Source organism: Diabrotica virgifera, chromosome 4 (genome assembly GCF_917563875.1).
Source record: "Diabrotica virgifera virgifera chromosome 4, PGI_DIABVI_V3a".
NCBI classification, from domain to species: Eukaryota; Metazoa; Arthropoda; class Insecta; order Coleoptera; family Chrysomelidae; genus Diabrotica; species Diabrotica virgifera.
The window spans coordinates 210,195,970-210,209,786 of NC_065446.1; the positions used below are offsets into that span (position 1 = coordinate 210,195,970).

The 13,817-nt window shown below is 32.9% G+C and overlaps 1 protein-coding gene across 1 annotated transcript in view; it reads right to left on the minus strand.

Annotated features, from left to right (window-relative positions):
- Positions 1–1,741: 1,741 nt before the first annotated feature.
- LOC126883800 (fibronectin-binding protein PlpA-like) overlaps positions 1,742–13,817 on the minus strand; it is a 108,032-nt gene continuing 95,956 nt past the window's right edge. The window contains exon 3 of the mRNA XM_050649470.1: positions 1,742–1,772. Within this exon, the coding sequence (XP_050505427.1) occupies positions 1,742–1,772 (31 nt within the window). The remainder of the gene's footprint in view (positions 1,773–13,817) is intronic.

Below are 13,817 nucleotides of genomic sequence, written 5' to 3' on the forward strand. Positions count from 1 at the left end.
CTAAAAGTTTTTGATATAATGTCAAATTTTGTTGAAAATAACAAAAAACGTTTTTTATGTCCTAACTCCTTTCAAATTACCTCCGGAACTTTTCTGTGTGTATTGTACTTCCACCTACCATTTTCTATCATAAAACTTTAAAAAGCATTTCTTATGCGACGTTATAGAGGAAACCAAGATATAAACAAATTATAACAATTTTCAAACGTTATTTTGGAGGTTTGTTTAACTGAAATTATGATTTCTCACTGCATCGAAAATATACATAAAAACAAAAAAGATGACACCTTGTACAGTAGGGTTGGTCGAAAAAAAATAATGTTTCATTTTGTAATCGCTATACCGCGGAAAACTTGCCTTTGGGGTATATAAGTAAAATGCAAAGTAAAATAAAGTTATATATTGAACCCCCAGCTAGCGCATCACACTTAAAATTTAGTTTATTTCAGAGATCAAGACATTTTTCAATTATTTTTACAATCTTTAGCCAATAATATTTGAACGTGCTATAGTGAAAACTGTTTAGTTAATAGTTTAAAAAATGAGAAATAAATTTGAAACAAACAATATCTTTTAATTTGCGGTAGCGCAAAATACACAAAGATTGTTAAAATTCACATATTAGTACCTTAAAAGAAGGTGTGGTCTAGTATGTGGTGTTGGGTGTTATTAGCACAATCCATTTTTTGTTCTTTTATTTTACACTCCATTTAATTGGAATATAATTATTATAGTGTGTTTAAAAGTTATAAAGGATATAAACAAAACAACTTATAATTTTAATAACATGTTTAATTGAAAAAAAGAAACCAAATTATAGTCAAACAATGTCAACAAATTAAATGAAATTTTGACTTTAGAAAGAGTCTTTTACTCACTATTTCTCAGTTGCTACGGCAGCTCTTATGAAACCATTACTTAGCACCGACGACTTTTTTTAGATGCTTCAGTCACTAACTTGACGCAGTGTTCCATGGCTTAAGTGTGACATGGAAATTTTCGAAAGTTCCAATCCTCGGGTGTTTCACCAGCAATAATTTTAGCCCAAACTTCATTATCAGAGACTCTGCGTAACAGTGATGGTGGTGTAATTTCAGGGGTGTTCCAATCAAATAATTCAGTAGAGTCAGTTGCATGAAAGGTGATTTTTGGAGGTCGAAAAACCCTAATTGTTTCTGTTTCTGTAGCTAACATCCTTGCTTTGATTATTCTTCGGAATCCTAATTCTCTTATGTGTTTCCTTTCATCCACTATGATCCTCAGTAGCAAATTTTCTGGATGGGAAAAATGCATTTATTTCGATTACAGGATCAACTACTTTAATGAAATTCTCTGGTAGAAATCTGGTTGATTTGATAGCCTTAAAAACGTGTTCAGGTCCATCTGTTATGTATTTGCTGTACTTTATTTTGAACCATGTATGATTTAAAAATGAAGGATACTAACAATTTATGTTCAACTGAAGACGTTTCCACACTTACATACAGTCTCAAAATTCTGTTAGCTGTAGTCAACCATCGAGAGTGGGAAAGTGGACCCGGTTCTCGAACAGATAAGTCCACAGGGCAGTTGCCTGACTTTATCGCACAACTTATGTCTAGAAGATACTATTCATCTTTACTCAAAAGATTGCGATTAACTAGTCGTCCTAGTGGTTAGGAACGAGATGGTTTCATAAGATCTGCCGTAGCATCCAGAGCTTCGATGCCAAAGTTTGACAGCAAGCTCAGCTTCAAAGCACCTACTCAGAAATAATGAGTATAATACTCGTCCTAAAGTCAAAATTTCATTAAATTAGTTGACATTGTTTGGCTACACTTTGGTTAATTTTTTGTTTCAATTAAACATGTTATCAAAAATTATAATTTGTTTTATTTATATCCTTTATAACTTTAAACACACTATAATAATTCTATTGTAATTAAATGGGGTGTAAAGTAAGAGAACAAAAAATGGATTGTGCTATTAACACCCAACACAACATACTAGACCACACCTCCTTTTAAGGTGCTAATATGTGAATTTTAATAATTTTTGAGTATTTTGCGCTACCGCAAATTAAAAAATATTGTCTGTTTCAAATTTATTTCCTATTTTTTAAACTATTACCTCAACAGTTTTCAGTATAGCACATTTAAATATTGTTTAAAGATTGTAAAAATAATTGAAAAAAGTCTAGATTTCTGAAAAAAAAACTAAATTTGAAGTATGGTGCGCTAGCTGGGGGCTCAATATATATCTTTATTTTAGTTTGCATTTTACTTATATACCCCAAAGAGAAGTTTTCAACGGTATAGCGATTAAAAAATGAAACACTATTGTTTTTCGACCCACCCTATTGTACAGTACAACCGCTTTTATGCAATTGGAAAAATAGTAACATTTAATAAACAAAATACATACCTGATGAACTACTGAATATTTTTCAATCAATTTTTTTTCTTTATACTGCTAATAGGCCTGGATCACGCGTACCAAAAAAAAAGTTTATTAATAGCAACCTGAAAATTTGTTGAAACTGGAACAGGGGAAGTTTTAATTGTGGAACAGGTTACAGGTTTCGAACGTCAGACTACGAAAACGTGCCATGTATTTTGTCGGACAGAACTTTCAGTTGATTTGTTACCCTTTCATTAAACTCTCATGCAAAAATCAGACTGCTATTTACCACCAACATAATTCCTGTCATTTAACATGTTCTACGCGTCGGAATTATTAAAATGCCCAACATATTTGTCGGACAAACATTTTTTCATATATTATTAAATTATTATATAAAGTTTTCTATTGAATAAACTGAAAAACAACCTGCTAGTTTTCACTTGTCAGGATAACACGTTCCACAATTAAAACTTCCCCTGTTCCAGTGTTCCCATACATCAAAGTTTGTTTGACTAGACACAGTTAAGCTATTAACAAATTTTCAGCTTGCTATTAATACATTTTTTTTGTACGCGTGATTCAGGCCTATAATATAACTGAACTTCTTGTAAAATAAAATAAAGTAATAAATAAATTTATAGTGCTTATTTATGAAGCAAATAATACATTTTTTGCAAATCTCTTTTTAAGCTTTATTTATAATTATTTAAATAAATTAAAGGTACAATTTAATTAGGCAGGTCTTCAATAAAAGCTTTTGTCCTTCCGCGTCTGTTAAACAAATCAAATAAGTGCAAAAATTACCCATTTTTCTTTATTTCAGCAATGATTCTCTTCCAGAAATCGTACACTTTCTTGAAATGTCTTTTGTTCTCACCAAAACTTTAATATTTTGTTCCAATCTGTACCGAATTACATTTTGATCTTTATTATTTGTCTATGATCAATTTACACAATTTCCATAAGTTCTCTTAACTATTGATTATTGTTTTTTCTTCACTTATCTTTCATTTATTTATTTTAATGGAAATAGATCAAATTAAGAGTATATCAAGAACAAATTGTTTGAAAGCCAACCCTGGCGTTAATTTTTTGAATAATATTCTATCTGTGAAATCGAAGTACATAGAAAATGACCTTTAAAAACAAATGACTCTCGTTTCCGAGCCGAAACCAGATTATTTCATTAAATTGGAAACAATGGAGAACTAAGTGAAAACAAAAGAAAAGAGATATATCCAGCCAATTTGGTTCTAACGAAGTGAGGTGCACCGAGTATAAGATAATCACCCCTAGGTTATATTTATTAAAGTGATTTCAACGAATCGAGCTGGAAATCTGTCAATGTCTGAAGTGAAATTCAAAAGTAAGAGAAAAAGAGAATGGCGCCTGAGGTATCACCAATTTGCATGTAAATTGAGTAAAGAGAAATCCTACGTTGAATTATTGAGCAGAGAGGGATTTTTGAACGTTTTTACTAGATATTAACAAGCAAATGTTGTGACACTATATGTATTTTGCAAAGTAGAATATGGAAAAATACAACGTTTATAGACGTTGTGTCACTGTACACCAATGGATATTAGACGTCTATAGACGTTCTGTCCTTAACAGGTTAACAGAATATATGTCAGAATAGATGTCACTAACGATGACCAAGATATTAACAAAACATGAAAACAACAGTTTTTAACCAAAAGATCCGAATCGATTTTAACATAAAAATTTTCTATAGAAATAAAGACATAAACATACAAAACAAGTAATAGTAGGGGGCATTGGATTCGAAATTTGCAGTTACTAAATCGTCATGGGTCTATTGGGTTGTGAATATTAGTTACTAAAACCAACGAAAGTTAAGTTTTTCATTTTAATGGGGATTTTATATTTCCAAAAATTGTTTTTTCCGACTAGAACGCCATCTATCCATCATTCGAAAAAATGTCTCGAATAAAGGTTTCTTATTTTTAAATAAAGAATCCAAATCTGCAATAAAAAATGGGGGTTCCTATTTAAAGTAAAGGATCGTGTTTTGTGTCATTCGAAAGATTTTTGAATAATTAACACGTATTTTTCAATTTTTCGATTTGATGCTCATTTCGCGAAATATCGCGGGGCTGCTATTTAAAATTTTATTGTTACCCACCACCCCTCATGTGGAGAGCCTTGTTTGGTATCATTCGATACATTTCTAAAAAGTATTGAATACGAATTTTTCAATTTTTAGATCTTATGTTCATTTCGCGAAATATTCGCTTTTTTGTGAAACTTTGTTACTCACCCATTTCCTTACGCCTCGCTCACATCGTCAGATTTTTGAAATATACAATAATCTTCATGTACTCAACTTGCCTCGTCATAATCTGGCGTTTTTGAGTTTTTCTAAGGATAAATTTTCTTACGAACTGCACCCAACGAATGCGCCTATGTTAATAGTCCATGTATGGTAAGGGTACAAGGTTTCTCCCTATGTGATTTTCTGACGCACTCGAGTAACGCACAAAATCCCCGCTTAAGCTCCCCTACCAGAATGGAATGCATACCGTACCTGTTATAAACGTTACGTATTTGCTATTTTTCTACAAATAATTATTTTATTCTTATGTCTTATTAGTCCAGGGCGCATCTGTTTTGAGATGGACGTTGAGAGGTGACTCATATTTTTTTGCAGAAATTTCTTGAAAGTAACTCCTATAATAATAATTGGGTTATCCTCCCACTCAAAAATGTCCGGAACATTGTATAAATAATCAAAATGTCAAAAAATGAAGGAAAAATTCGATTATTTTCTTCGTTTTTATTATCTCTACACATTGTGTTTCGCAGACGATCAGGATGGCTCAAGATGAAGAGGATATCAGTTACATGGTAAGAAAACTAAAAGAGGAATACAAAAAGGTGGGCCTGGAAATAAATATGAAGAAAACGGAATACTTAGTAATATCGGAAGAAGACGTAAAAAACTTAGAAGTAGAAGAACAAGTTGAAATAAAAGGAACGAAGAATTTTAAATATTTGGGCTTTATAATGTCGAAAAGCGGAACAACAGAAGCAGAAATAAAAAGTAGATTGGGACAAACAAGATCTTGCATCAGACAACTCCATAATGTAATCTGGAATAAAAACATCAAGGGAAAAACAAAAAGAATGATATACCGAACAATAGTAAGAAGCATCATGACATATGCCGCAGAAATTTGGGTCATAAACAAAAAAACCCAAAAAAGCATTCTGGCAACCGAAATGGAATACTGGAGAAGATGCTGTGGTCTCACCAGAAGAGACAGAATAACAAATGAGGAGATAAGGAGAAGAATGCAAGTGGAAAAAGATGCCCTGCAATATATAGACGAGAGAAGACTGAAATGGTACGGCCACGTACGCAGAGCAGAAAACACTTGGATAAACAAGGTTGCAGAATGGAGCCCAAGCGGAACGAGAAGAAGAGGACGACCTAGAAGATCTTGGAAAAATGAAGTCGACGAAGCCATGTCTAAGAAAGGATTGGAAGACGGAGACTGGGAAGATCGAAAAAAATGGAAGTCCTGGCTGACGGAAGGGAAACGGCATTAGATGTAGACAACCCTTTATATATATATTGTTATATTTCTATTTGATATGAAAATTAAATTTTGATAATTATAAACAAAGTTCAATTTAATATAAAATAATTTCAATTTTCTCAACCACGGGCATATAAATTTAAAACAACCTGTATACAACAAATTGTTATATGTAATTTTAAGAAGTGATTAGAATAAGCGTACGAAACTCGGAACAATGTGCTTAGATAAACAAAGTGAATGACGCGTACCATTATCGTTCTTCTCGGAAGGTCGATCATTAGCCTATGCTAAATAAAACTCAGTGAAATAGATGATAGTTCATTATCGTTTTTCGCGGAAGGTTTCGATCATTAGCCTATGCTAAATAAGACTCATTTGAAAGAGAGAATAGGTCATTAAAATTTGTAAATAGTTAGAAAGTATTTTAGAATGGGAATTAAATATTTTCTTTTGAAATCCATTAAGCATATTTAGAAAGATTAAAAATTGGTTTTGAGGAATATTACGGATGAGAGTTGGTGGTGGAAAATTGATTTGTGAATCTGGAAGGGATATTTAGAAAGTAGGGGAATGGATGACAAAGTGACGGCAGAATGTTTTGAGCTGTCGAGAAGTGAAGTCGAGTAGTAGACGGTAGTGTTCGAGGAGTGAAAAAGCCGGTGTAGTTCCGTGAGTGTGGAGTATCTATCGTGGAACGAGAAGTAGGCCAGGTCGAGAGTAATAGAACCTCCTTGAGCCCAGAGTGTCCCGGTAGCTGATAGCAGTTTCGAAAAAGGTAGAACACAGCATCACGACAAAAGCAGGAACGAGAGCTATTCGAGCTAGTTTTTCAAAGGAGAACATCACTGGAAGCCAGGACGAGGTTTGATCGCAGCCAAGGATAGCAGGAAAGGGTCTTGTGTGAGGACATTTTCAGTTCACCAGGAAAAGGTCAGTCTCATTTGTTTGGACATGAATGTATGGGTTTTCGTATTAAATTCCACATAAAAAATTGAATAACATAATCAATAATATCAGAAAAGCTTCATCAAACTTAAATAGAGTTGTTCCTAATAACTCCTAATAGTTAAATGTTAATAAAAACTTTCAATTGAAAACCAAAAGGAAATAAGATTCCCATTTGTAAATGTTATGTTTAAGAATAATAAGAAATAGCAAATATTAAGCATTGATTGCCTTTTTAAATAAAATAAAAAATATTTTGATTATAATTGTAACCCATATGTGTATTTTTTTTACTCCTTTCTTTTCTATCCCGATTAGGAACCATTAAGAAATATTTAGAAGCCACGGAAGTAAGTAATTAATTTATAATTCGCCCTGAGATTGAAAACATATTGATATGTGATCTGGTTAATTAATTAGATTAGTATTAATACATTGATTAAATTAAGTAACATATGAGAATATTATCTCATATCAATAATAAAGATCACATCAACTGTCGTCCAACGTGGAAAGCATTGTAAAGTATTTCTAGTGGCAAATTTGAAGGATAGAAAGAGTAAAGCCGGTATTTGAAAATTTATATGCCTGTGGTAAAAAGTGAGATACTTACATTTGATAACATAAAATTTTAGATCTCTTTAGGTACAAATTTTACATAACTGATTTAATATTTTATTTTTACGATATTTACATTTGATATATTTATTGACAATTTATAATATTTGGGTAAAAAAAAAGTCGTCTTGGTAACATACTAGTAAAATTTCATATTTGGCGGGGATAATACTTCTTGAAAACAAATGTCTGTGACAAGAAGCCAAAGCAAGGACAACAAAAAACAAAAAGAACATTCAGACCAAGAAGATATTTTAGACACGACAATCATGGCATCAGAACAGCAAGAATTATCAGGAATAGATAAACTATTACAACTGATGCAACTCCAGTCACAAAAACTGGATGACAATCAACGAAAAGTGGATCGAAAAATGGATGAAACACAACAAAAATTGGATCAGAAAATGGATAAAGTGGAGAAAAAAATGGATGACAATCAACAGGAAACAAAACAAGCGATAGAAGAGAACAATAAGAAAATAGAGGAACGCATAGAAAAGTATGAAATGAAAATTAAAGATCACATGCAAAAACAAGAAATGAGAATGAAGGACCACATGAAAGAACAAGAAATGAAAATTCAAAATAAAATGAAGGAGTTAACGAATTGCCAGAAAAAAGAAATGGAAAGTTTGGAAAACAAGTTGCAAAACGCTATTCAAGCAGACATAGAAGAAGTGGAAAGAAAGATTGCGGAAATCAATACGCAACAAAATGTCGGAGAAAGAAGAGAAATGGTTATACATAGCACAGATGACGTGAAGATAAGGTTTGGCGGGGATGTAAGAAGATTACACCCAGTGCCGTTCATTAATAGCCTGAAAAAGAAAATACAACACATCGGAAATTTCGATACAGCAAAAGAAACTATCAGAAACCATCTCAAATATGAAGCAAGCCTATGGTTCGATAGTAAAGAAGAAGAATTCGTCAATTGGCAACAATTTGAACAAAAATTTTTGAATTATTTCTGGGGAAAGGTCCAACAATTGGAAATTAACAAGGAATTGCAAAATGGGAAATACAATGATAGGATGGGTGTATCAGAAAGGACATATGCTTTGCAAATTTACAATAATGCAAAACATTTACAATATAATTACTCATCGGAACAATTAGTCGAACTGATTGCAAGACATTTCGAGGAAACGCTGGAAGACCATATCACATTGCAAAATTACAAAGACATAGATAGTTTATGCCAATTCCTACAAATAAGAGAATCACGTCTAAGAGAAAGAAAATCAAGAAGGTCGCGAGAAGATTACAGGCCCCGAGAAACACAAGATTACAGAGATAGAAATCAAAATAGGAGGGACTATACAAGACGAGATTTTAATCCCAGAAGGGAAAACGAAAATAGAGACAACGGAAGAGGAAATTATGAACAAAGAAATAGGCAATGGAATGAGGACAGAAATCGAGAATACCAGAATAGAAACACCACACGCTCAAATCAAGAAAACAGAAATAATGGTAGACAAAATGAACAGGGATATCGAGAAAACCGAAACAGATCCGACAGACCAAGAGAAAATAGAAGAGAAGTAAATAATACCCAGACAGATGAATATGACGGAGAGAGACATTATGACGAAAATATAAACAACGATGAGCAACCGGCGTCTTTTCACGACGGCGCTCACTAAAAACCAAAAATCAAACAGGAATCTTTTGTCACCCCAAGGAGTTTATTAAATTGGCAGGAAACAACGAAAAGAAAAATGGAGTTAATTTAAAATTTGTGGATGGATTTATCAACGAGAAACCAATTAAAATTATGATAGACACTGGATCTGAAATAACATTGATCAACAGAAAACTAATAGAAGAAGTTAACTTAACAAATTTAATTTATAAAATACCTAGGGTAAATTTAGTGGGCGCAAACAAACGGACATTGGCAACTATAAATGAAGGCATACGAGTAATGGTACGACTGGGCAAGAATATGTATGCACTACAATGTGTAATAATGCCAAACATGTCACATGACATGATAGTAGGAGTGGACGAATTGGCAGAAAAACATGTAGTGATAGATTTTAAAAATAATACGATGAAACTAACAGAAGAAAAAGAAAAAGAACAGGACAAGGAACATGAGAAACAAAATACGGACGAATCAGGTAAAGAACAAACAGTGGAAATGAATTTGGCAGCGAAGCAAGGACAAAGAAGAAAAAGGAGAAAAGGTCAGAAAAAGATAAAAGAAAATGAAACCTGTGGCTCCTCAAAAGAAGAGTTGAGCCCAGAAGAAGAAAATTTGAGAGTATCAGAAACAAAGGAAACCTGGGATTCCTCAAAAGAAGAGACGGGCTCAGGAGAAGAAGAAATAAAGCTAAAAAATGAAAGTGAAAAGAATATGATTGAAACAGTGGTATTTGAGGAGGAAATATTAAGAAAAATCGACAATTTTATAGCCATAGTAGGAACACCAAAAAAGATCCTACTGGACAATGCAACGTATTTCCGAAATGATCGTTTCAAGGGACAACTTCGAGAAAGAGGAATAGAGACAAATTTTGTCAGCATCAGGCATCCACAGAGTAATCCTTCGGAACGATTCATACAGGAAGTGACGAAATTTCTTCGCATTGCAACAGATGGTCAACATCGCCACTGGGACAGGAAAATGGCGGAAATAGAAAGGTATCTAAATACAATTCCGAGCACAGTAACAAAAGAGACCCCAGAATACATCATGAAGGGTGTATTGCCGATAAGGCCATGGGAAGACCAAGAGCCAAAAGAATATCAACAGGTGATTGAAACCGTACAGAGAAGATTACGGCGAAGCAACGAAAAATATATCCAAAGGCAGGAACAAAATAGAAAAAGAAGACCAGTGACTTTCCAAAAGGGTGAAAAAGTACTCGTGAGGGCATTACGAGTATCAAATCTTCCTGGGGGCATTTGCGCAAAGTTGATGCCTGTTTTCGAAGGCCCGTACATCGTGAATAATGAAAATGGGATAAATAGTTATGAGTTGAGGCACAGGAACTCGGAAAAGATCCGAGGAATTTATAACATTCACGATGTATACAAATATCACGAATAAAAGACAGAATTACATGAAGTAGATAGTAAGTTAGGATATAAGAAGTAGATTAAAGTAAGGAAATATACAGGGAGTTGGTTTTGCCTCGAGAAAATTTATTTAAAAATGCAGATAAATTTTATCGAATACAAGGCGGGAATTTGTTATATTTCTATTTGATATGAAAATTAAATTTTGATAATTATAAACAAAGTTCAATTTAATATAAAATAATTTCAATTTTCTCAACCACGGGCATATAAATTTAAAACAACCTGTATACAACAAATTGTTATATGTAATTTTAAGAAGTGATTAGAATGAGCGTACGAAACTCGGAACAATGTGCTTAGATAAACAAAGTGAATGACGCGTACCATTATCGTTCTTCTCGGAAGGTCGATCATTAGCCTATGCTAAATAAAACTCAGTGAAATAGATGATAGTTCATTATCGTTTTTCGCGGAAGGTTTCGATCATTAGCCTATGCTAAATAAGACTCATTTGAAAGAGAGAATAGGTCATTAAAATTTGTAAATAGTTAGAAAGTATTTTAGAATGGGAATTAAATATTTTCTTTTGAAATCCATTAAGCATATTTAGAAAGATTAAAAATTGGTTTTGAGGAATATTACGAATGAGAGTTGGTGGTGGAAAATTGATTTGTGAATCTGGAAGGGATATTTAGAAAGTAGGGGAATGGATGACAAAGTGAGGGCAGAATGTTTTGAGCTGTCGAGAAGTGAAGTCGAGTAGTAGACGGTAGTGTTCGAGGAGTGAAAAAGCCGGTGTAGTTCCGTGAGTGTGGAGTATCTATCGTGGAACGAGAAGTAGGCCAGGTCGAGAGTAAAAGAACCTCCTTGAGCCCAGAGTGTCCCGGTAGCTGATAGCAGTTTCGAAAAAGGTAGAACACAGCATCACGACAAAAGCAGGAACGAGAGCTATTCGAGCTAGTTTTTCAAAGGAGAAGATCACTGGAAGCCAGGACGAGGTTTGATCGCAGCCAAGGATAGCAGGAAAGGGTCTTGTGTGAGGACATTTTCAGTTCACCAGGAAAAGGTCAGTCTCATTTGTTTGGACATGAATGTATGGGTTTTCGTATTAAATTCCACATAAAAAATTGAATAACATAATCAATAATATCAGAAAAGCTTCATCAAACTTAAATAGAGTTGTTCCTAATAACTCCTAATAGTTAAATGTTAATAAAAACTTTCAATTGAAAACCAAAAGGAAATAAGATTCCCATTTGTAAATGTTATGTTTAAGAATAATAAGAAATAGCAAATATTAAGCATTGATTGCCTTTTTAAATAAAATAAAAAATATTTTGATTATAATTGTAACCCATATGTGTATTTTTTTTACTCCTTTCTTTTCTATCCCGATTAGGAACCATTAAGAAATATTTAGAAGCCACGGAAGTAAGTAATTAATTTATAATTCGCCCTGAGATTGAAAACATATTGATATGTGATCTGGTTAATTAATTAGATTAGTATTAATACATTGATTAAATTAAGTAACATATAAGAATATTATCTCATATCAATAATAAAGATCACATCAATATATTGATGTGATCTTGATTATTGATATGAGATAATATTCTTATATGTCACTTAATTTAATCAATGTATTAATACTAATCTAATTAATTAACCAGATCACATATCAATATGTTTTCAATCTCAGGGCGAATTATAAATTAATTACTTACTTGCGTGGCTTCTAAATATTTCTTAATGGTTCCTAATCGGGATAGAAAAGAAAAGAGTAAAAAAAATACACATATGGGTTACAGTTATAATCAAAATATTTTTTATTTTATTTAAAAGGCAATCAATGCTTAATATTTGCTATTTCTTATTATTCTTAAACATAACATTTACAAATGGGAATCTTATTTCCTTTTGGTTTTCAATTGAAAGTTTTTATTAACATTTAACTATTAGGAGTTATTAGGAACAACTCTATTTAAGTTTGATGAAGCTTTTCTGATATTATTGATTATGTTATTCAATTTTTTATGTGGAATTTAATACGAAAAACCCATACATTCATGTCCAAACAAATGAGACTGACCTTTTCCTGGTGAACTGAAAATGTCCTCACACAAGACCCGTTTCCTGCTATCCTTGGCTGCGATCAAACCTCGTCCTGGCTTCCAGTAATGTTCTCCTTTGAAAAACTAGCTCGTATAGCTCTCGTTCCTGCGTATGTCGTGATGCTGTGTTCTACCTTTCTCGAAACTGCTATCAGCTACCGGGACACTCTTGGCTCAAGGAGGTTCTTTTACTCTCGACCTGGCCTACTTCTCGTTCCACGATAGATACTCCACACTCACGGAACTACATCGGCTTTCTCACTCTCCGTACACTACCGTCTACTACTCGACTTCACTTCTCGACAGCTCAAAACATTCTGATCTCACTTTGTCATCCATTCCCCTACTTTCTAAATATCCCTTCCAGATTCACAAATCAATCTTCCACCACCAACTCTCATTCGTAATATTCCTCAAAACCAATTTTTAATCTTTCTAAATATGCTTAATGGATTTCAAAAGAAAATATTTAATTCCCATTCTAAAATACTTTCTAACTATTTACAAATTTTAATGACCTATTCTCTCTTTCAAATGAGTCTTATTTAGCATAGGCTAATGATCGAAACCTTCCGCGAAAAACGATAATGAACTATCATCTATTTCACTGAGTTTTATTTAGCATAGGCTAATGATCGACCTTCCGAGAAGAACGATAATGGTACGCGTCATTCACTTTGTTTATCTAAGCACATTGTTCCGAGTTTCGTACGCTTATTCTAATCACTTCTTAAAATTAAATATAACAATTTGTTGTATACAGGTTGTTCTAAATTTATATGCCCGAGGTTGAGAAAATTAAAAATATTTTATATTAAAGTGAATTTTGTTTATAATTATCAAATTTTAATTTTTATATCAAATAGAAATATAACAAATCCCCGCCTTGTATTCGATAAAATTTATCTGCATTTTTAAATAAATTTTCTCTAGGCAAAACCAACTCCCTGTATATTTCCTTACTTTAATCTACGTCTTATACCCCTTCTTCTTGTATTACTCTAATTAGTCCCACCTGTAGAGTAATTGTTTCCTTATTTTCAGTGTCCTCATCCTGTGTTAGAATGTCGGCTATTATGTTGTCTTTCCCTTTTTCCCATATTAATCTTCTGTCTTTTTCCTCAGATTTTTCACATACTTTTATCGTGTATTCTGC